Genomic DNA, 25668 nt, shown 5'->3' with positions numbered 1-25668 from the left:
CAATTCTGTACTACCACTGTATACGTAACTTGATATACAATACAGTCAACAATGACCTTATACATCCAGAGAGGTGAAAGGGACACAAGCTGTGCTATAAACAGGGTGGAATCATCTCAGACAAATTAATAATGTGTCTTTGTTTGCTTCATCCTGTTTTATTCTTCATTTTTATTCTTTGATTATTGAATTAATTCAGCAGTCTTACTTTCCCACCTTGCAGCCCTTTCTTTCTTAAAGACCCTATATATTCTTGGGAATAGAATGCACAATTACAAAACACACACACACACACACACACAAACATACATGGGCACACACAATTATGACGAATCTGGCGGGATATTTGTTATGACTGGCCTGACTGAGCCATTAGTTACAGGAGGCTGTGCTGGGAAAGGGGAGGGATGCGAACGTGTAATAATGCCTCCACCAGAAGAATTTCAATCAACCACCATGGTGTGTGTGTGTCTTTGTGCAAGTGTTTACCACTTTTATCACATGAGTAGTTGACACCACAGTAGAGGACACAGATGAAAGGCTTCAGTGTGCTTTGTTTGCTACAACAGCAGCTTGATCTCAAAAAAGCTCAGAGCAGAGCAGCACAAAAAACTGCAAGACTTGATTTTTGCTGAATATTGCAGCGTCAGTTTGAAAGGTTATAAATAATGACACAGGTTTACTATGCTTTTGATGAAAAATGTGCATGAACAGATGCTAATGCTCACGATTCAGTTCAGTTTGATTAAAATGAACGATCCTCTCTGACATGCTTCTTGATTTGTGAGTCAGAGTTTTGGCACAATGCTAGAAGGCTTTATTTAGGAAGCTGTCCCAAACATGTTTTACTCAGAGAAAAAGAGGCAGCCTTGTGCTATTTGGTAATTGAAATAGTCAAATTTTACACAGCAGCCTTTACATTTTCCATCCAATCTTACTTGCAGTATATTTTTGCACTTTGGCGTAGCACTGGATTATTGAATTAATTAACAAAATCACTTAGTCTATTAATAAAAACTAATCTACAAAAATCTGGACAATAAAGTAGTCTGTAAAGCAGAAAACGTTCATGTTTTTATGTTGCATCTAAAAGGGGGCGATTCTTGTGAGCTGGTAAAGCTAGGCACACTTTGACATGTGTCCACATATCCACAAACACCTCACTTACCCTCACACCATCCATCCATTTTCTATACCGCTTATCCCATTCGGGGTCGCGGGTGGGCTGGAGCCTATCCCAGCTGTCATTGGGCGAGAGGCGGGGTACAATCTGGACTGGTCACCAGTCAATCGCAGGGCTATCTCACACTTTTTCAGTAGATTAAAACTCAAATTTTTGCATGTAAAACAATCAGTCAGGAGTGATCAGATCTGAGCCCAGATGTTTAACTCACACTATGTTCTGCTGCTGCAGTAAAAATGTGAAACTATTGTAGTCATATGACTGAAATGTGATTTTGAAGCTTTTGTGTGGGCACCAGAGGGCCAAGGCTAGATTCAAACCCATGGCCACTGTGACAAGAAATGGCCATAATGTGCAAAACAAAGCAAAATATTACAGCCTTTGACAACATGATACCCTCAGAATACTGACTGGAAACATCAGTGAAGTAATGCTCACTCATAGAACCAGTACTCACCTTCAATATCACATCCTGGTTCAGTTTTATTTCAGTTGAAAACAAATCAAAGCTTTCCTGGATCATTAACCAAGTAAGTAAAATAAGTGGAGAAAATCAAAGTCAATTGTCAGACCTCCATACCCAAGCAGTTAAAAAGAAAGGCAACCACATCACAGCATATCCCACACACCCACTACATGAAACTGTTCAGCTTTTACAAAAAGGACATTGCTTTACAGTCCCCCTAGCCAAGAAAAACAGTTACCAAATTCCTTTATCCCTACTGCCAGAAACATCTTAGATAAACATTTCCCCTACAACTCCTGTTATCACTACTCATATAAGGCATATTTGCACAAAATATTTTATATATATATATCTATTTATGCTGTCATGGCAATTTTCTGTCATGGCAGACAATAAAGTTTTCTGAATCTGAACGCCCTGTCAGTGACTGTGCTCTTCTTAGCATATAAATTGGTGTCACAGTGTTGCATATGGGTCACAAGGGACAACATCTTGCAGTTTACCTTGATATACAAATTTGTCTGTGATTTTAAGGTGATGTAACAATGTGTTGTTTTTGAAAACATGGACAATTAAAAAGCCTGTGCTGCAGCTCCACAACGTTCAACGGTTGCCACCTCCTTCCTAAGCTCTTTTTGCCATCCAGGCCTCTGAGCCAAAACTGGAAATACATTGTACCAGCAAACTACGACACTTCGGTTCTGACAAAGATGGCGTCTTACATGAATGGTCTGTAAGAGGAGCTGTCAGAGAGTTACAGCAGTTAGTTACAGCAGTTACAGTTCTGCAGCCAGACTGTATTGAAAAATATTTCTTGATACAGGTAAAAATTATATAATAGCAATACCATGAGTTTTAAAAGGGAAAAACCCTGCAAACACATCCAAATTGCATTAAAAAATTGGCAATGCTTTGGCACCTAAATGGTTGGAAATATGCCCAACATGGGGACCAGCCGTTTCAAAAACAATCTTTGTATTGAAAATTATGAAAAATACAATCAACAGCTGGAGGTCATCCACACCACCCACATTAGTATAATATCATAGATCCAAACCATAAGGGAGACATTTCCACAACAGGTTAATCACGTGTTAACCACAATGTGTCTCAAGTATAAGAACTGTATCTTAAAGAAATTTAAGAATCACAAATTTAAAACAAAATTCCACAGCTAGACATGATGTCTCACTCCTCTCACACAAACAAACAGCCACATACTGCTCAGACGTCCCTGCAGGTTCTACGTACACACAACGTGTAGGAGACTTGTTGTGTGCTCTCTGGCCACCAATTGTGGGCCGCCCAGTCAGATATTTATTACTATTGATCTAGCTGGTCCTGGCTGGAGACTTTTGTTCTGCCGGCTCGAGGCTCTGACCTCAATTAAGTTATGAATTTCTATCTGATAGACTGGGAGCGCCTGGGGCCTGCCGCGGCTGTGCAACCACGCTGGATTAATTAGAATTACTGGTGCTGCGAGTCGCCCTCCCCGCCTCATGGATCATGTTGTTTTAATACAAAGTAGAGATGGAGAAGAGCAGGGGAGGGATGGAGTGAAGGGGAACGAGGGACGTAGGGGGGCAGGGGAGAGTAATGAGGAGAGGGTAAAAAGGGGGAGACGGACCAAAAAGGAGAAAAAAGTAGCCTAAGTTGTGTTAAAGCATGTGAGAAACTACATTTTGCTTAAAACCTATACAATGTCTCCTTCCTGGCTTTGTGTTTGTGTTGTGGTAACCTGTGTCTCACCTGTCCTTCCTCTTTGTCAAACTAATCCCACCTTTGTCGCCCACCTTCTCAGTAATCACCCTGACTAAGACGGCGCGCTGTGTGCCGCTGCTGACCTTTGTTGTAGTCTGCAGCACCTCTGAACCAAAGTCCTTCCTCTTCGACTCCAATTTCTTCTGAACGGGCATGTCCTCTGTGTTCATGCATATCACCATGGTAACACAACAGCCTGTTAAGGAGGGTCAGAGGAAGGTTTGGGATTTCCTCCTGAAAAACCAAAAGTTAAATGTGTGTGGGATGAGGATTAGCTCAAAGAGTGGGATTACACCGTCTGGATGGAGAAGGACCACAGGGAGAGCGGATACAAACAAACACACTGCCTGACCACTGAAAATCAAACATTATGATATAAAGTATTTAGGACATTAAATGACTGCTAATCCGAGATTTCATGATTTTGTTTTAATCATTATCATTTTTACCGGTTGAACTTCTATTTAAGAACTGCTAATACAAAGGCCTATTGGCTGTTTTGAACAGAGTAAATATAATAATCTGTTTGTGTCTCATGTCTGTCTGCCTACTAGTTTGCAAGCAGCTGGTTATGGAGAAGAAATAGCCCTGCACATCAGAGTTGACGCTAGCTGGCATTTATCTGTCTTTGGCTGGCTTCACAGGATGGTGTCCTAAAGTTTAAAATATTAACTGAACCAAATACTGTCCAGCTGAAAAATATGCCAATGAACAAATAAGTAAATAGTGAATAAATGCATACTATATACTGTGTTACCAAGATATGCTGCAAGAATCCTTTAACATAAACTCTAGGTATTTTAACTAAGACCTACTTCCTGTTTGGTGCTGGGGTTGTTTGTCTACGTGGGCAGCACATGGCTAATTTAGGCGGCAAATTTCATGTGATCAATGTGGATGACATCCCACAAAGCCGGGGGACTTCAGAGTGACTGAAAACTATGCAGGGAAATCGACTGAATGTAAGGATTTTGAGTTAGTTAACACCACAGGTAATAAAGAAGCCAAAGCAAAGGGAACTGTGGATAGCTGGATACTGTGAATACCGATGCAAGTGCTGGGCCGAGCAAAGATTCATTGTGGACTTCAATAGGTGGGTAAAACTACCTATGACCAATTCTCAGATGAAGTGGAGGTGTATTCAGAATCATGTCATGCAGAAAGATGTGGATTGTTAGGGCCAACTGCAAGAACACCGTCTCACTTTCCCGTAGCCAGGTGTTCATGGCTAATCAGCAGCAGTAATCAATATATCTACTTTCTTCAGGACTACCTTAAATAAACCGCAATGGTTGGATTTACTGTTTTAGCAATGGTTACAGTTGAGATCATCAGTTTATGAGGACTAATAAGGGACAGCTGACAGTTAGACTCAATTTTCAGTTGTAATATAGAGTTTTAACAAGGATAATTATTTGTTTCGATGATATGATGGTGTTTTCAGTAGAGGAGTTATGGTAGTTATGGTAGTTATAGCTAATCAGCTAACTGGCTAATTTTGAGCTAACAGTGCTAATGTGCCCCACATTCCAAACAATATAATGTTATTCAACCATATAGAGAACAAAATGACACCTAATATAGACTACAGTGAGCATAGCCCATAAACTATTATCCCTTTGGATATGATTTTTAACATTATTTTCTGATGATAATTCTACCTGTTTTGGGATACTTAAATATGGAATAAGGAAAGTGATTTTAAAAATCCAGGACAGCATACGATTTTCAGTGACACTTTGTTTTCATTTTTCATGTATTTTCTATGACTGAAAGATTGGTGAACTGATTCCAGGTTTTCCAGGATGTTAAGGTCCCCTCATAATGCAGCAGCATTTCAGTTTTTGTAACAAATTTTCAGTACTAGAGACAGGTTTTTGGAGGCTTCCCAAAGCACTACTCTTTTTTGCCTTTACATAAACTTTTATGGTAGGTCTGGAAAATCTTCACAAATAAAAACCAATTGAACTTAAACTCTTGTTATTTTGTTTGTCTTAATTGCTTGTTTGTGATGCTGTTATACATAGTTTTTTCGATTCCCTTTACTGTTTTGCAGTTGCTTCAGGGAAAAAATTGTAATCATTTGAACTCTACAACCAGCTTTCAGCACTAGATTTCTTTTGAGGGTTTAATCACAGTTACAGTCGTTTCCTGCATCAAAACAGTTTTGAAATGCTTGGATTCATTTAAAAAAAAACTTGATTTAAAAAAAATCCTCAAAGGTCAGCTCTGTGGCTTTTACAGTCAACCCCTATGGGACTTTGATTATGATTATTTATAATACTTATATTCCTTCAAGTGGTACAAAAGAAAACTCGACCCTAATTAGTGTAAAATTCTCATCTGCTTTTTGTTGCTGCTATGATATGATGGAATGTGCTAAACTTAAGCTAAAGCCTCATTAATGCTCTTAAACACATTCTAACACAGACTATAAGTCCAGTGTTTAAGCTTTAATTTCCATTATTACATTAAGAGAGCTTTCCTTGTCATCTTTCCCACAGTTTGTGCTCTGTGCCCTACTTTCTCTGCATGTATTAGCTGAGGGGGCAGTGATACAGCAGAGAGGAGGGGGGTTTAATGTCCAGCACCAACACCATTCAAGGCCTGAGCTACAATTGGCAGGTGGTACAAACACACCCACACAGCTCTACCTATTGTCGTCCATCCCGCCTTGATCCAGGATTAACTATCAAACGAGCCCTTAATGCCGGTTACCAGGGTTTGGGAACAATTCACTAAAACAATCAGTTGATTAATTTCAAACGATTTTCCTCCTCTGCCGGGCAAATAATAATACTTTTTGTTTAAACTCTCTAGTCCCCCTCCCCTTTTTAATCAACAAATTAAGGATAAATCATGTTTGGTCTTTATTTACTGGTTGCTCGGCCGTTGGTAGAGGTCAAGAGAGATTACTGGTCGCTCTAATAGCCTGCAAACATCCCAAACATGTCTCTCATGAAAAAACACAACCTTCCAAACTCTTTGTTTTATGTGGCACAAGGTTTTTCTGTAACACAACAAAATAGGTACTCCCCTTTCCATGCTGGCCTCAGCCCCGAGAAGCAAACAAAACAAAAGGATGTCTGAGCAGCGTCTAATGAGGGCCATATCGTTCTGTAAGCTTTGCACTGTGAGATAATTTGGCATTGCGACAGAGTGGTATGATTTAGCTGACTATATTTTTCTCTCAGCCACCTCTTGCCACCTCATAAATCTGCTCCCAGTAGCTCTGCTGCAGAGGTCCAGTGTCTTTAATATTCAGCCCTGATCACGGCTGGCTTCCTCTGACACCTGACAGACAGAAAGGTGAAGGACCCAAAGGCCTGAATGTGTCAGTTTGGGGTACCTTTTGATTAGGGTGGGGACAAAATATAGATACAGCTAGACATTGTTGTCCTGACTTCAGTGATACAACTATTGTATTGTTGCTAAATATCAATATTTTCATATTAAATTACATGGCACCTAAAACAGATTTAACTTCCGCTTTGACTCACAGCTTCACTGCTTCAGGATTTCTCACAATGGTGGTGGAACTGTGCATGCACCTCTACAGGGACTTCATTCATACCTGTAATGAAATGCTACGAGTCTAGAGAAACAATGTTTGTGAGGCGACATGTACAGGATGGAAGTGATTTAAAGTTGAAGCATTGTTTTTAAAAACAACATTAGGACAGAGGATCAAATGAAGTTCCTCTATTTTTCTCTCCATCAACGACACATACACACCCTCTTTTCCTCCCTCCTCCCTTCACTTTCTCACCTAAGATATATGATTAATAATGATCAACTATTACTATATAGGACCTGGGAATGTGAAGAAATGTTCAGCGTGCTTTTAAACAGATTTAAACAGCAGGGGTTCTCTCATCACTTTTAAAGCATCTTCACACACAGTTAGTTTTTCTGCAAAGGACACATATTTTAAAGGAATTTATTATAAATATTCCCTCATTACATGTCTTAATGATAGTAGAATTCAAGCACTACTTTGGCTATTTTTTATTACCCCAGTATACGGCATTACTGTATTACCACCCATTCCTATATCACATTGCATCATATTTCATTGTTTGCTACCATATCATATAGTATCACATCACGTTGTCCTATAGTATCATATGGCCATTGCATCACATCATATTGTATCATGAACGATGTACCCTGACGTTTTGTGTCGTATCATATTAAAATGTATCATTTGGCATGGTACCATAATATCGTATCGCATCGTGTTGTATCGCACGGTATTGTATCATATCACATCCTTTTATGTTTTATGGTATTGTATCGCCTTGCATTGCATCATTTTGTCAGTATACTCTGATTCTCACTTCATTCTTATGGTTGGAATATCATGATACAGTGGATACAGACATTTTTACACCCCTTTTATAACGCCACATTTTTGCTGCATCATTATCATTACACATTTTTTTCTTCCTTAAATGTAACATATAAAATACACAACTCAATTGAAAAATATCCAAAATATTGTAGGAGGACAAACTTAAAATAAAAATAACAAAAACCTGGTTACATAAATTTGCACACACATTGCTACAGCATTAAGTCCTTTTGGGTAGGAGTCTATCAGCGCTACCTTCCTCCACTAAGCAAAATGTGTGCACTCTTCGTTGCAAAAGCGCTCAGATCTGACCTCTTCAGGTCACCCACAGATTTAAAGCAGGGTTTAGGTCTGGCCTTTCCTGGACCATTACAAAACTTTTACCTTCTTCTGGTTAAGCCATTCTTCTGTAGATCTGGATGTGTGCTTTGACTTGTTGTCATACCGAAAGGTTAAATTCCTCCTTATCTTCAGCTTTCGGCATACACTTTGAGATTTTATGCAAAAACAAACAGGTATTTGGAACCATTCATAATTCCTTTCACCCTGATTAAAGCTCCAGTTCCAGTTAGAGATGCTAACCTCACCATACTTCATTACTTCAATTACAGAAGGACAGAAATAGAGCAACAGTAAATGTGTATAGGAAGACAGGGGGATGAAATGCAGCGAGCAGCGTCAGGATTGGGAGTTGAACCTTCAACCAGTGCAAAAAGGACTGCAGCCTCGGTATATAAAATAACAACTCTACCAGTTGAGATATACTTTCTATATACTAAAGCCCCACCTGGCCAAAGATTTATGTTTCCTTCCCCGCTTGCATACAAATCTTGGCACATGCTGATATCATTTAAATCTTAATGACAGATACATGACCGAAAATATGATGCATCTTGCAGAAGGACAAAAGCCTCCATCCATACACCAATCCTCCTCTGCTGTCATTATCTTGATATGGCTCTAAATCATTAGTAAAGTGTTTCATAGTTATCCTACTGTTAAGTCTTTTATGAACAATTCGCCACAAATCCCCCCCTCCCGGCCAGCATTCAAACAAAAGAGGCCACGCATGACTACAAAAGAGAAAGTCATTTGTGAAATGTCCTGATTATGTGGGTTGTGCAACGTAAAACAATTTGCCTGATTACTTCCAATTGATTTGGCCTTACAGTTAAAGCCTCAGTGTGCGGCGCACTGAACTGCACAGAGTTGTACTGCTGGGCAGAGGAGAGGAGGAGTAATTTCTCCGATGTGCAGCTGAGCCAGCTTACAGCCAAAGCTAAAGCCTCCTAGATGCTGCTAAAACCTCGGGGAGGCTCAACAGTAGGCTAGCTACCAGCTAACTCTGTCTGCTAAAGCCCTGAGGGATTTGTCTGCAGCACAAAGTGAATTAAAGGTGACCTTCTGGGAGGGATGGAAGTTGAGGAGCTATGGGGATGCTACTATTTGCTTTGGTTTCGCATATGAGCAGAAGTGCTTTATCTTTGATACAACCATGAGACACTCAAACACATCTCCACATGTGGTACTGGCTTCTCAACAAAGTGCAGTTACTTTACTTTAGCCACTGATGAAGGAAAAAGTCTCACTCAAACCTTGTTAACCAACTTGTATTAGAGAAAAATATTTTAGGGATTAAAAGTGCTTTAACCAAGTTAAAAGTGTGTTATTAAAGGATTGTTTAAAATAAACCCAGCCTAATAGGATCTGGTGAATTTCCATCAGACATCCAGACTGTTATTGCCAACTTTTCTAAAAGGTTTTGCTATAATAAAATTTTAAATCGATACATACGTTTTGCAAAACAACTGAATTTCTCACTTTCAACAGAGTCTTATCTTTTTATTACATTTTAGGCTTTTATGCCTTTATTGTAGAAAGGTCAGTGGAGAGAGCTGAAAACTGGAGAGTGAGAGAGAGACAGTGGGAATGACATAAGGGAAAGGTGCCACAGACAAAATCTGGACCCGAGCCGCATGCATCGAAGAAAACACTCTCTGTACACAGGGGACAGAGTCAACCTTTTTTGATTACACAATGGACTTTTCAACAAAAGGGTCGGTTTAAGTCTATGTAAAAGTGGAAACATAAAGCTCAGAAAAGACAAACTTAGCAGAGAAAAACGAGAAAAATGCTGCTCACCTGACTGTTGATGTCTGCTTTGTGCTGCAGTAATACTGACACCAGCTCCTTGTGTCCTCTGTCACAGGCCCAGTGAAGGAGAGCCCGGCCCTGCAAATTTAAACCAGACGATTATTAGGTATATGCTTTGATTCCGCACAAAAAGTTTAAATGCATATGCAATTATTAAACAGCACTGGCATGTTTCAATGAGAGTGCATGCGGTCTGATGTCTTTATTGGCCTCTACAAAGATTACTCATACTTCAATCTGTTTCTTTACTTTCAGACAGAATAAATAATGTGAAACAGTTCAGAGCTCAGTCTTCAGACCTTAATTCTATACCAACCTGTGAACAGAGCAAAGACACGTGGGCTGCTGTGTTTGTGTGTTTCACTGCATGTGTGCGCAAAGGTGGTTTGAGCTCACGTACAGATCACAGTAACCTGCACACGGTCTGTAAATCGTGATTGATGGGACACTGATCCCAAAACAAGAGCAGCCCTCCGATCTGCAACCCCTGATTCTATCTCACATAAACACACACAGTGACACACTCTTACTAACAAATACACACTCTCCTTAGGTCCAAGATCCTTGTTCTAATAAAACCACAGGAGCTCATTTTTCAGTGGGGCCAATTAGGTAAAGCAAACTCTCCAAGTCTAATTCTGTTGCTTAAATCATATTGATCACCTCAGCTGCATGTTAAAATGGAGACTTATGAGCCAGGCCAGAATACAAATAAGTTGCTCTCTCTCTCTCTCTCTCTCTCTTCTCTATGAGGTCTTTCTAGCTCTCTTTCAGGTGTGCTGCTGCTGCTGCATGTCACATTGTCCACCATGAGTTTACTGCATCTAAAGGTACAGCACACAAAAGTTTTGAAGTGATGCAGGTATTTGAAAAAAAGGTGTTTTGAAGCATTAAATGTCTCAAGCATGCATTTCTTAAATTATTCTAAGTTTTGGGGTTGACTGATGGTGATCACATCTTGATTAATAAGGGAGAAAGATGAGAAAGGTTGAATTCAGTTACATTTGGATCAGTATTTTTTAAGATAAGAATATTTTATGGTGTAATTCTGCAATGGTTAATACACCAATATGTAATAGCTCTGTAACCCAAATGATACTCTTAATGCTAAAATATCATTATTATTGTTAACCATGAATTTTCAAATTTAATGATTTACAAAAAAACTGAAAAAATAGTAAAGCACATTAATATTTCTTGATTAATATGTCAAATTATAGTTATTTACTTGCATTCCTGAACAGAAAAATTACTTTTAGTGGTTGAATGTAATGCTTGATTAATTTCTGACATCTCAGAGAAGCCCAGTGAGCTGGCTCAAATTTCGGTGAATTCAGATTGAAATCCCTCATTCCTGTTCAAAATGGTAAAATGTGGAGAGCTCACTGAAAATGAAAGAGTCTGCATTAAAGCACTTCATGATGCTGGATCGTCTTTGAGACAAATACGACAGGTGGTCTAATAAATTCGTTAAGCACTGTACATTACATATTTTAAGGTTTTTGACTTGAAAAACAGTATTTGTTTAGTAGCAGGTACTTAACCTTTTTAAGTTATATTAACTTCATTCTTACTTGTATATTTAAGTTTTAGGTTAACTTACTTTTTTAAGTTTAACTACACTGTGTAAACTTCCAACACTTAAAAATTCTGTTTAAATCCAACTTATAACAACATGTGTAAGTAAAGTTACATGGTCTTTATCCACTGCAATTTTCCCTTATTTCTATAACAAACCTTAATGCTGAACATTTAAGCCACTCAAGGCAAGCCAACTTCATTGACTACAAGTGACAATAACTGAGAGTTGCACACTGCACAGGAAGTCCTCTTCCATCATGTTCAGTTTACCATCCACTGTGTAATATGGTTCCTACCCACAGTGGCTAGTCTGACTATATCAGCAACTTTGCTCATGGTGCAAAAATGTCTAATGCCCAAAGGCATTCTGGGGTAACTCTGGCGATTAAGGGATGATTGTTGAACAATTTGAGTAGAATGACAATAAATAGTTAGAATGATTGAGTACTGTTTACTTAAAACAAAAAACTCAGAAAATAAAGCTGAAATAGCTATTCTGAAATTTGAAGTTAACACAATTAATTTTTATCAACCTTCAACCTACCAGCTGTCTTACACTGCATGAGAATAATCAGGTGTAACAAGCTATAAAATAAGCTTTCAATCATTTTGGAATGTCAACAAAGAATTAAGTAATTAAAACACAGAGTTTTTAATGAACATTATCTAGCAAGAAATTTTTTTTTTAAGTTTTGCATTCAAAACCAAAGAGTTTGATAATTTACTTCATGATTTAAAACAAAACAATCTGCTGGTTCTCATTCTTTCATCCTTTTACTGCCCAGCCCAAACTGCAATAAATACAAATTAAACCTGACACTGTCAGCGTCCTTCTGCTTTGACCTCATAATAATTCTCAAAAGTGCATGCCCTTCCAGGTTTTTTACTATGTTGTTGCTTTATTTTTTGTGAACTAATTCAGCAATTTTCATAGATTAATGTAACAACATGACTACTGTATCACTGCTTTGCTTCCCTGAATCTTTGTCATTTTCACAATTATAATAGTGATTGCTGCTTATTTTTTCCTGAAAACTCAGTTTATAAGGATATCAAGGCTGAAGCTAACATTGGTAATTTGGAATCGATATAAAAGACCAGATAAGATCTTTGATTTACATGTAGCGCTGTTAATACTTTGTTGGCAGCTACCAGAAACAAAAAACACAGGTGGATATTAGGTGGATAACCCAAAAAGAGCAGGAACAGACTTTCTGCCTGCCTCTCTCTCTATCTAGGCTATAGGAGCAGATCAGGCTTCCAGCTGATGTCAAACATCACCACTGCCCTCTGCTGTTTACTGAGCCACGCTGCAGGTGAAGCAAACAAAAGCAGCTGACAGACAAAGCCTTCTCTGCAGAGGTCTCGCAACCATCTGGCCTTTGGCTGGGAACTCTCCAGCCGCTGCCCGCTTATGTGCAGCACGGCTGGGATGAAAGAGAGGCAGGGAGCAGGCCATTTGGCCCGGCCAGTAATGAATTCAGAGCAGATGAATGGATTTCGGGGTCAATCCAGAAAACAGGTTGTGATGGTAATAGCCGTTCACACAATTTACACATCTCAAGCTGAGGAGTGGTTCTCAGGTGTGTGCAGCTTCAGACCATTGAGGGCATTATGTAACAAGAGCAGAAAGCTGCATGAAGCATCCTCCAGTGGCCTGTATTTTCAGTGATACTCCACTGATCATTTTCACCTGACCTCTTTATAGACAGCAGCAGATCACAGGACACCAACCCCGCTGCTGGCACAGACTGCTTATGGTCAAAGGACTATTTAGCAGGGTAAATCCCTCCTCACTGTTCCTACATAGCCATATCATGATTAAAACTTATAGTGTTGGGTGGCAGTATGCACAGCATTCAAACAGCAGCTCTCACTGTCACTGTTTCCTAGTTACCTCTTCATCTTTAGTGTTGACGTCCACCTTCTTGGAGCTGATGGCCTTGCTGATGTGGTCGATGTTATTTTCTCTGCAGTAGTCAAAGATGTTCTTATCTTCTTCCCTGAGCACAAACACAAAACAGAGACAGAAAGAGGGACTTAGAGGGGAAAATTAAAGTAATTCCTCTAGTGTTTTTTTTCTCTTCCAGGTGTTGAGTTATGCAAGTCTTGGATTTAAAGGACCTCTACACTAAACAATGAAGGCAAATGGGATTATCTGGTTGATCTGAATGATCAAAAACTCACCTTGGCACCTTTCTTTTAACTAATAAGTCCAAAACAATACAAGGTTCGATCAAATTTCCTTACTAAGATGTACATTTTTTTTAAAGATGTGTTCCCCATGTATTTCAATGCTTAGAGGGCCCGTATGATAGTCTACTCTGCACCACTGGACGATATCTGAGTAACCTGAGTAAATTAATTCCAAACAACTTTATGTAGAGCTACAGTAATAAGTTAGAATATGTGCTTTGGTGTTTGATTCTTAAAAGCCCTGTACAGTGAGAAACTTCTAACCAGAGTTTTTATTCAATAAATTAAAAACAGCAGCAGCCACACGTGCCATATCCCTCGGGATCACTGGCATGAGACACACACAATCACAGCGGCAACATCCCACCTCTGATATTATCTGTCTCTAATCACCTCCTGGCATTGGGGACAGGAGTGCTGTGAGGAGGGGGACAGCTTGAAGCTGTGAGGTGAATGGGAGAGAAGGGGCGAAATCTCATTTAAAGCTTTGCGCCTTCCCCTCCCTCTTACTCATGCTGGCCATTCCCATTAATTGAATTTTGTGCGCTATTGTCTGACTGAAGCCTTGCATACTCACAGCTTTACCACTCCCATGCAGTACGCCATTCATCCCCAATGCCAAACCCCCCGATTCCTGTTTGATTCCTGCTTGCTTCGCTGGACTAAGAGTCGTGAGACCTTTAGCTCAGATCGGCTCCAGATGCACAGGAGGATCCAAAGGCTGTCCCCTTTGGACTGAGGATGTTACTTAGCTTTGTGTCTGGTGTTTGGCCTTAACACAGTCATAGTAAAGGCTCAGTTACCCGACCATGCTAATCCTGTTAGCATAAAGCATCAAGGTCAATTTGAAAAAGGTAACTAATCAGATTTTTTTTGCTCCATTTTACTATTGACATTTTTATACAGAAAAAAAATACAGTTTGATGTTTTTGCCCTGTCCTATACAAATTTTAAAAAATCAACTGTTTCTTAATCTTTATCAGAAATGGTCATTTTTTGTAGCAGTAACCCCTTACATGTTTGTACTTCATTTATCAATTTATGGGGAAAATTTTAATCAGTGATAGAAATTCAACAATGTGGCCTTAAAGTGGTGCATCCCCTCCCCCCAAAGGGAGAGCATCTATTTCAAACTTAAGGCTATGTCTTGTCTTTGCAAAGAAACAAAAATTCTTGTTAGATGACAGTTATAAAATTATAACACCAATAACCTCTGACCTAACATCAAATATCAGTCATATTTAGGAGCTGTGTAAACATCAGACTTGAAATATAATTCTCTTACAAAAACAAAACAAATTAACCCTCATAAAAATGTACAAAGGGTCTCATAAAACAAAAGGAATCAAGTTACTAATTTAATTTCACTGAGGATGGTCGATTCAAGAGTAATCAAAGAAGAAACAGAGCGTGTGTGGTGAGATCTGAAGTGGAAAGTAAGTCCTATTTTCTTCTGCATTGTACAAAATATGACGATCTAGGGGATTTTTTGCTTAATGAAATGGCTCTTCAAAAACTTGAAATACTGTAATGGCCTTATGAAGAAAAACTGTAAGGGCTGCTTGAATCTAATGCATTCAGGTTTGCTTATTTTGTCTCAAAAGTCTGAAAAATAAGCAAAGATAGTTTATTTGATTTGTCTGTCTTTCTTTGTCTTCATTTTCCTCCCTTTTGCTCCATTAGAATGAAGACTTTTCATGCACTCTGATCCTTAATAGGTTAAAAAATGTAATTGTTAATTTTTTTTACTTATATTGCATATGCAATGTGAGTTTTTGTCTTGACTTTGTCTATTCTATGTCATTCTTATTTTTAATAGGAATGACATATACAAAAATAAAGAAAAGGATTTTTGCAAACTCTTGTAGAAAAAATAGATGCTTGTTTGCAGGATGTGTATAGAGCAGTGGATTTTAAACTTTTTTTGCCTGAGGTTCACCTGAAACAAACCCAAAATCTCAAGGCACACCACAACATGTCAATGCAAAATAGCATCTTAACACATTACAGTATCATTAGTAATTGTATAGCTGTAGTAATTGTAGATTTGTAGAAATTCCCAAGGCACACCAATTGAGAACCACTGGTGTAGAGCATAAAATCAAACTGGTATTTTCATACTGAAGCATCTGCGTTTTGAACAGTAGGCCATATTGCAATTAAATCTAAATTTTGATTAATTGTCCAGCCTTAGTATCTAGCTGGCTATCTAGTTTTTGTAACATGTAACTTTTTTCAATCCTGATAAATCTGTTCAAAGAAACAAAGGTCATTTTGATACTAAGCAAAAATTCCTGACCCACTGCCCTTCAACAACGCCTCTCTAGAGCAAGCACAACTTACCCCCCCGTGTGGAGCAACACCTCACAACTATCTCATTTAATTGTTTTCTGACAGCAGACACAAACAAAGTTTTGTCTTCTGCTTGTTCTTTAATGAAGCTCTGCACTTCTCTTTCTTCAGATTTTCATCTACAAGCTTCTCTGACAATTCTTTGCTTGGTCCCCTCCCTCTTCCTCCTCCTCATCAGCCTGTGATGAATTATGAATAACTCATTACACTTTTATTGCTGCTGGCTTATGTATGAGCACATTCATTTACATACTCCTGATTACCAGCGCTATGTTTATTCATGAGTCTCCACGAAGGGGCCACACCCACTACCTTGTCTGATGGCCACGGTGACCCAGAGTGTCCCTGATGTGTGGTCGCCATCCGTCTCCCCTGGCAACTAATCAATAGGCCAGCTCATCAGTCTTTCGTCGATGGTCAGACGGGGCTGGCCTGACATTTGCTAACTTATACACAGCAAGAGCACACATTTAAGTATGTTATAAGGTGATAAAATATACCAGAAAGAAGCAAAGTTATCAATTAATAAAAACAAACACCTGTATGTATTTAATACAACAGTGAGACACACAGGCTAAAAACAAACAGATGATTAATGTGGGTCCTGTAAACGACGTGACATCAACAATGCCGCAATGCATGCTGGGAAGGTCACAGGCTACTCTGTCATCACAAAAGCAGGGGTACCAAGGGTTGTGTGTGTAAATGTGTCTGTGGGAGCGCTTACATGTGTGCGTCTGGTCCGGTGTAGCTGCAGATATGTCCTTCATCCATCAGGCTAAACTGGCCGCAGTGGTGGAGAACACTCATCTACCTGGCCTGAGCTTCACCCTTATCAACACCACCACCGTCACGCCATCCATCACACATACACACCTTGGTCTACACAATCCGTCATCACATCCCCCTATAGGATCCCGGTCCACGCTCCCTATGTGGCCCAGCTCCATGGTGTTGGGGGAAACAATGAAAACTTAAATAACTCAGCAGACGCTTCCAGAAAAATGTCAGAACAACAAAGCCTGAAGAAACTTCTTTCAAGGTGGGAGAGAGGATTACAAATGTAGCATTCAAAGCCTCCTCAATCACAAGCTGATCAGCTCACTAGTCCAGGGATATTGCTAATCAATCCGCTGCTCCTCACACACACACACAGTTCTAGAGGAGCAGTGCAATTAACTGTGTGGTTAACAGGTGCTGGGATGTTTAATACAGAGCATGTGTGAGTGAGAGAGAGGAAATTGAAATGCAGCAGAGCAGTGAGTGTGACAATTCCAGCAGGTTATGCATGAATTCAAATGCAATGGCGCCGATGTATAGCAGCGAGTGTATGTTTACGAGTGCATAAGCGTGTGTGCGTGCCGTGCTAATGACTTCCTCCTTACTGGAATCCCTCGAGGCATCGGTGCTGCAGGAGGAGGGGGTGTGTTCTAGGAAACCTTCTGTACCTGTCTCCCTCTGCTGTACCCGGCATGTCTTCATCAGCCCCCCCAAAAGTGCCCACCGAATCGTAACGTAATTAAAAAGGGGAGACTCTGGCCGGTTCTTTTTTTTTTTTACCCCGTGCATACTAATCATATACAGCCATTTAGAGGGAAAACCTGCAGGATTCACACATCTCATTTTCATCTCCAAAAAGAGCTCCTTTCTCATTGAAATGAAGATGAGCTTTTTAAGCTTGAGTAAGTCTGCCAGGCAGAAGTAAATGGAGAATATTTTTCATTAACATAAATCAGATCTGTGTGATGTCTCAGGGCCCTGACTGCTGTTTGGGTCCGTTGGACATAATCGAACGCAGCATCTAGATAGTGGCTCTGACCAGGTTGACCTAAGTGTTTAATAAGTGGTGACTCACAGGTGGAGTAGAAGAAGCAGAGTCTGATCTAGCATCATAATGAGCAGGTGAACAAATAAAAGATACTCACACAGTCTTAGGAGTTAAATATGAAGAGTGTATGAGATCTGTATGAAGGCTACAATCCAAAGTAATTCTGTGTGAGTCTACAAGATGTTAAAGATTTCCCTGCATATTCAATGTACAACCCCATTTGCTAAAAAGTTTGGACACAGTGTTACATACACAAGGCTGTCAAAATGTTCAATACTCTGGATCAGTGGTTATCACCCTGTTTTCCTTTCGGAGCCTCCTCTATTTACATCTAAGAAAAGCTAAGCACCCTAAGGACCAAGACGGAAAAATTAAACACTAATATTAATCGTTTTATTTATAAAAACCCTTGTAGAAAAGGCTGATATAAAACTTATTCTTGTCAAAAGATCGACAGTCGCAAGAAAAAGTATGTGAACCCTTTGAGATTTCTTGGATATCTGCATAAATTGGTCATCAGATGTGCTCCGATCTTCATCTAATTCACAACAATAAACAAACACAGTGTGCTTAAAACTGTTTCAGTTTAGGAATATTCTTGGGATGTCTGGTGAGAATCGCTCTCTTGAGGTCATGCCACAGCATCTAAATCGAGTTGAGGTCAGGACTCTGACTGGGCCACTCCAGAAGGTGTATTTTCTTCTGTTGAAGCCATTCTGTTGTTGATTTACTTTTATGCTTTGGGTCATTGTCCTGTTACATCACCCATCCTCTGTTGAGCTTCAGTTGGTGGACAGATGGTCTTAAGTTTTCCTGTAAAATGTCTCGATAAAATTGGGAATTCATTTTTCCATCAATGACAGCAATCCGTCCAGGCCCTGAGGCAGCAAAGCAGCCCCAAACCATGATGGCCCCTCCACCACCTATTTCACAGTTGGGATGAAGTTTTGATGTTGGTGTGCTGTGCCTTTTTTTCTCCACACATAGCGTTGTGTGAGCATTCTGCGCTGTGCTCTTGCAGCCATCTTTACAGGACAACCACGCCTAGGGAGAGTAGCATCAGTGCTGAACCTTCTCCATCTGCAGACAGTCTGTCTTACCGTGGACACATGAACATCAAGGCTTTTAGAGATACTTTTGTAACCCTTTCCAGCTTCATGCAAGTTAACAATTCTTGATCGTAGGTCTTCTGAGAGCTCTTTTGTGCCAGGCACGGTTCACATCAGGCAATGCAGCTTGAGAAGAGCAAACTCAAAACTGGTGTGTGTTTTTATAGGGCAGGGCAGCTTTAACAAACACATCCAATCTCATCACATTGATTGGACTCCAGGTTGGCTGACTCCTGGCTCCAATTAGCTCTTGGAGAAGTCATTAGCCTAGGGGTTCACATACTTTTTCCACCCTGCACTGTGGATGTTTACATGGTTTGTTCAATAAAAACATGAAAACATATAATTTTTTGTGCAGTATTAGTTTAAGCAGACTGTATTTGTCGATTGTTGTGAATTAGATGAAGATTGGAGCACATTTGATGACCAATTTACGCAGAAATCCAAGAAATCTCAAAGGGTTCACATACTTTTTCTAGCGACTGTATGTATGAACCATCCACTATGTGTCCAATCATGATTAACAAAAAAATAAGCCATTTTTGTCAATCTTGAAGCAGACAGGCCCCCCCCCCCCCCCCCCAAGCTTGTGTCTGGTCTGAGAATGGACCATGCTTGGACAATGCTTCACAAATTTATTAGACCACCCTAACCAAAGTAAGGTTTATACCACAGCTGCCCTAAATTCACAGCATTGGTAATTACCAAAATAATTTTTCATGTTTCTGCAATGGTTAATACACCAATATGTAGAAGCTCTTTAACCCAAATGATACTCTTAATGCTAAAATATCATTATTATTGTTAACCATGAATTTTCAAATTTACTGATTTATAAAAAAAACTGAAAAAATAGTAAAGTACATGAATATCTCTTGATTAATATGTCAAATTATAGTTATTTACTTGCATTCCCGTACAGAAAAATGAGTTTTAGTGGTTGAATGTTATGTTTGATTAATTTCTGACATCTCAGAGAAGCCCAGTGAGCCAGCTCAAATTTGGGTGAATTCAGATTGAAATCCCTCATTCCTGTTCAAAATGGTGTTCAAAATGAAACAGTCCGCACTAAAGCACTTCATGATGCTGGATGGTCTTTGAGACAAATACGACAGGTGGTCTAATAAATTCGTTAAGCACTGTACATTACATATTTTAAGGTTTTTGACTTGAAAAACAGTATTTGTTTAGTAGCAGGTACTTAACCTTTTTAAGTTATATTAACTTCATTCTTATTTGTATATTTAAATTTTAGGTAAACTTACCTTTTTTAAGTTTAACTCCACTGTGTAAACTTTCCAACACTTAAAAATTCTGTTTAAATCCAACTCATAACAACATGTATAAGTAAAGCTACATGGTCTTCATCCACTGCAATTTTCCCTTATTTCTATAACAAACCTTAATGCTGAACATTTAAGCCATTAACATTTAGACATTAAATATGTCAAATTATAGTTATTTACTTGCATTCCCGTACAGAAAAATGAGTTTTAGTGGTTGAATGTTATGCTTGATTGATTTCTGACTTCTCAGAGAAGCCCAGTGAGCCAGCTCAAATTTGGGTGAATTCAGTTTGAAATCCCTCATTCCTGTTCAAAATGGTGTTCAAAATGAAACAGTCCGCACTAAAGCACTTCATGATGCTGGATGGTCTTTGAGACAAATACGACAGGTGGTCTAATAAATTCGTTAAGCACTGTACATTACATATTTTAAGGTTTTTGACTTGAAAAACAGTATTTGTTTAGTAGCAGGTACTTAACCTTTTTAAGTTATATTAACTTCATTCTTATTTGTATATTTAAATTTTAGGTAAACTTACCTTTTTTAAGTTTAACTCCACTGTGTAAACTTTCCAACACTTAAAAATTCTGTTTAAATCCAACTCATAACAACATGTATAAGTAAAGCTACATGGTCTTCATCCACTGCAATTTTCCCTTATTTCTATAACAAACCTTAATGCTGAACATTTAAGCCATTAACATTTAGACATTAAATATGTCAAATTATAGTTATTTACTTGCATTCCCGTACAGAAAAATGAGTTTTAGTGGTTGAATGTTATGCTTGATTGATTTCTGACATCTCAGAGAAGCCCAGTGAGCCAGCTCAAACTTGGGTGAATTCAGATTGAAATCCCTCATTCCTGTTCAAAATGGTAAAATGTGGGGAGCTCACTGAAAATGAAAGAGTCCGCATTAAAGCACTTCACGATGCTGGATGGTCTTTGAGACAAATATGACAGGTGGCCTAATAAATTTAAGGACTGTAGTTATAGTTTTATCAGAGCAGTAGCACATTTCTTACACAGTGAATTTTTAGGGGGGAAATTATGCTTTCCCTCTTCGGCGTGAGTTTGCAATAGTTACAGGTGGGGTTTTATTGCAAGAGTGCAGCTGATGAGACTATTAGCATGGCTGTAGCTTTAGCAACAGTTTTAATCAGATCTGGACAGCATTTCTTTATTGAAAGAGGAGCAAAGAACCACACTGAAAGCCTTTCTTGGCAGAGAAGATGGTTTTGCACTTTTTCTGACAAGCCGTGGCATGAGTTTCATCCACCAACAAGCTCCACCATTTGTAAACTATGACAGTGCCAGCCTGTTGAGCTTACTTTACTTACCAGTGCTGCGGATGCCTACTGCCCACTGCCCAATATTGTCTTGTCGCTCTGATTGGTCGATAATGAATATAACAGACAGAATGTTCGCCCACTCACTTGCTGATAATGTTTTGAAAAGTCCTGCTCTTCCTTTACACTTTGTTTGGGAGGTTTCCCAGATTAATGTGATATACAGCCCATGCAATAGACTATGAAACAGTATCTAGCATGTCAGGTTAGTTGTATAATGAGACTGAGTGGTACATTAGCCTGCCTGAAGTCCAAGCTGGCAACTAATTAAAAATATTTGCTACCTTCTGAAATGTAAAAACCACAAAGGAGACCCCCAAGCATTGGACAGGTGAAATCTTACTTCAAGCAGGAATGGTACAACACTCCTGGTGTACAATTACAAACCCAAAGACTCAAAGAATGCTGTTAGAAGAAGTGTTTCAACAGAAGGGTAAATATAACGCCGTCCCAACCTTTTGTAAAAGCTGTTGATGGTATCAAATATGAATCAGACATTTTCCAAAAAAAAAAAAAAAGTTTTTAGTTCCAATATTTGATTTTAACTTTAAGATATTGCTAATCAAATGTGGTGTTTTAGTGTTTTACAATATTACATTCAGTTTTTATTTACAATATACACAATGTCTCAAATTTTTAGGAAATTTAGCTGTTTTATTGTGTAATATTTCTGATGTAAATACCTGATCATCTCTTCCTGGTACAGAGAGCTGACTGCTGCTCCTCCAAAGCCTGTTCTTCTTTCTGCTCCTCGTCTTTCCTGCCAAAATAAAAGCAAGTCTCATGTTAAAGAGCATCAGGACCATATACAATGATAAAGGTCAAAAAGGACATTTCCATATGTGTGTAACTGTTAACAAACCTACTTGTTTTATAATTTAGCTGGTCTAGTTTGTCCTCAGTCTGCTGCCTGTGTGGCTCTACAGAGGTACTGACCATATTGTTTAGTGTGTTTGACCCAGTTCAAAAGGATTGGGTGCACCTATTCACCATCAGAGGTCATACCTATAGATTTTCACCTCTAGCCTGAGGCTAAGCTGATGCATGGGAAGGATAAAAATTTAAACTGTTTTTTAAAAAGTCTCTTGGGGTTTGGAAATGACCTCATATTCAATAAAGGGACAAGAATATTCACAAGACCAATAAAAAAAGTTTATAGTGCCTTAAATTGTGACTCTTGTTAAATCTTCTGTATTTCTCATGGAATTCCAAATTACATTGAGCTCAGCCCAGACTTTATTACCCGCCTATTTTTCAAAGACCAACCTCGACTCACAAAGGAGCACACACAAATCTGATTTCAGAAAATAGCCAGAGTGGGGGGGGGCATGACAAGCGGACCAAAACAACTGCGCGTGCACTTTTGGGGATGACCTAATTCACTTCAGAAACTCAGAATATTCGCTGATGCGCCGGCCCTGCCTCCTCTACAGTATAATGTAATATAAAGCCAGTGTCTGCTCAACAATTGAGGCAGGAACAGAGGTCAAATTCTGCCTATTATTCTCCCCCTGCCTCTCTGTCTATGCACTTCTACTTACACCATTTGACTGTGCCTCCAAAAGAATAGCCAGTGCCATGCTATGGTGCTTTGTTAACACTAATACAATCAGCTTCTTTTCAGGGGGAGGTGGACATTTGTGCGCTGCCTGTCTCTCTGCTGGCATTGTGCAGCTGAGGGGCAGAGTCAGCGAGTATAGCCCTGTGGTGCAGCCAAAGAAAACAGAATGTGTCAAGACTGGACATGTGGATGACAGTGACGCTATTAAAGAGACATAAATACAGAAGGCGAGTAACAGTGGAGGGAGGGTAGGAGAAAAAGATGGGATAAGTTAGAGAAAAACAGGCTGGGGGCAGTAATGAAGGGGTGAATGTAAGATGGAGGATGAGCACCAACAAACAAAAGATTGTACTGCTATAAAACTGCATTAACTGCTCAAATTACTGTCCTGTGTTATTTGTGGTCCAAATGAGATAAAATCATATTTTAATGATGCCTTTTTCAGCATAAGAGCTCTCTAACTTCATACCCTTTCCACACAAACTAGCTTGATACGTCATTTTCTTGGCAAATACCTTAAACGTCAAGATGTCATTGCTTTCTGTAACTTATATTAATGGCAATGCAGGCATAAACCCTTCTTAATACACAAAAACTACAGCCTCACTTTGGCACACAGGCATTACATAATCAAATTAAAATAAAGTTAATTTTAGCCTGAGTTTATTTATAAATTCAAGCAAAATTCTACAAATTTATTTTTAAAATGTGGCAGCAACCATCTTAACTTTTGAACAGTCCTTTTTATTTAAAACACTGGTAATGAACAATTAAAGGATCACCTCATCACCAATGATTATGTGACACAAAACCAATCAAATAACATTAGCAATGAAACAGTCTTAAAAATGAAGGCCCATATTTAGGATAAAGACAAAAATTTAGCATATGGCTGATACCTTTTTTTTTTCATTACATCTTATGGTGTAAGACCTCTGCCACGTCAATAATGTCTGTCATGTTTGACCATGAAAACAGATCAGTTTGTACAACAAGTGAGTCCTTCCCTGTAAAATAAATCTTTTGTTGAGTCACTAGTGAGGTGTGCCAGGTTAAAGCACTCATTTGATTTGACACAACAGATTATTACTGGCTACTGATACATGTGATGCAATATTAGTTGCAAATGTTAAACAATGCATCTGTGCATCCCCACATTACATCTTCAACATTATCAATGGAAGCCCTAAGCAGCCACGAATCCATATATTTACTTTTTTCTAAGTTAACCAAAAAACATCTGATTGTTTCCTGTAAATCTTGACTCATTAACAATGCTGGTGATTAGTCAAGTCTCTAATTTCTCCTGAAACTGAAAGTGACTCATTAACACTCTAAAAGCCGGTGAGATGAGGATAAATACACTGACATCTTCAGAGAACAATCAAAAGAAAACTGTGCCATACAGTATGTATGGATGTATGTTCTTTGGGTTGTAGCTATTGCATAAGGGCAAGGCGCCCCCTTGGAGGTCAGAAAAACTGTAAAGTTAAGCAACACTATTTAACCATAGATAACCATATTTTATTGTTAATTGAAATACACACCATTCTCCCCAGTGCAACAAAATCACTTTTTAGTCATTGTTCCTTCAGTAAAATGAGATCGGTTTTAAAATTCAAACCCCCTTTAATTAAAATGGTATTATTATATTTAGTTTAATTTAGGGCTGTCAAAAGTTTAAAACTGTTCAGTCTCAGAATGTCTGAAGTTAATCATGAATAACTGCATCCTTTTATCACATTTTAGAATTCCACTACATAGATACAGACCTGCTTTTATAGTGTAGTAGTGTCAAAGTGACATGAAAAACACAGAAAAAGAAAAAGGAACTTGTTATGGTTTGAAGAGGAAATAAGTGGATTGCATAGAGGTAAATGTTCAATAACACAAGGTGCAGATGACTTTTGGCTTGTCCACTGAGCTGTCCATGAGTTTTTCTTTAAGTGATATGAGACATTAAGGAGCAGCGGTGGGCTTATTTTACATCACTGTGGCAAAAGGGAGACATTGCAGTGGCTTAACCAAACACGCTTAAAGAAAATTAGTGCATTAATTGCAGATCTTAGTTAATCATGATTAATGCAATTAATCTTCAGAACCCTAGTTTTATTTTATGTTTTGACAATGTGAACAATGTGGGGAGACCCTTGGAACAAACCATTTGGCTTGTGATGCCAGACTTTATAGCTGTGCCATGACCTGCACAAAAGTCAAATGTTAGCCAGGAGGCTAGCACCAGTGCTACTGATCCAACACTTATGTGCTATTACTAAATCACATCTGAGGGGAGGGCATGTTCACAAATCTTGACATCGGCACATTTATAAAGTTAATCTCAAGACACTTTACAGTATGAACACATAACAACCCTCTTTCCCCATACCCTCTGGTAACTTTATTCTCCCCAGCTGAGCAGGCTGGACAAATATGTTGTTGTACTGAATGATCCTGCTGTCGCCCCACAGGACAGCCTGTCCATGGTA

At 38.9% G+C, this 25668-nt stretch overlaps 1 protein-coding gene across 2 annotated transcripts in view; it reads right to left on the bottom strand.

The window, feature by feature from the left end:
* The window catches only part of acbd6 (acyl-CoA binding domain containing 6), a 49836-nt gene that overhangs the window by 21807 nt on the left and 2361 nt on the right, over nucleotides 1-25668 (bottom strand). Inside the window, exons 4-7 of one of the 2 annotated variants that reach the window (XM_041790660.1) lie at nucleotides 22305-22381; nucleotides 13397-13502; nucleotides 9907-9996; nucleotides 3494-3644 (exon numbers count right to left, since the gene is read on the bottom strand). In XM_041790660.1, coding sequence (XP_041646594.1) covers nucleotides 3494-3644; nucleotides 9907-9996; nucleotides 13397-13502; nucleotides 22305-22381 — 424 coding nt within the window. The remainder of the gene's footprint in view (nucleotides 1-3493; nucleotides 3645-9906; nucleotides 9997-13396; nucleotides 13503-22304; nucleotides 22382-25668) is intronic. The other variant, XM_041790659.1, reaches the window with a different exon arrangement.

This window comes from Cheilinus undulatus, linkage group 7, assembly GCF_018320785.1.
Source record: "Cheilinus undulatus linkage group 7, ASM1832078v1, whole genome shotgun sequence".
NCBI lineage: Eukaryota > Metazoa > Chordata > Actinopteri > Labriformes > Labridae > Cheilinus > Cheilinus undulatus.
Note: the sequence above shows the minus strand (reverse complement) of the source record. Positions and strands in the feature narration are given on the sequence as shown.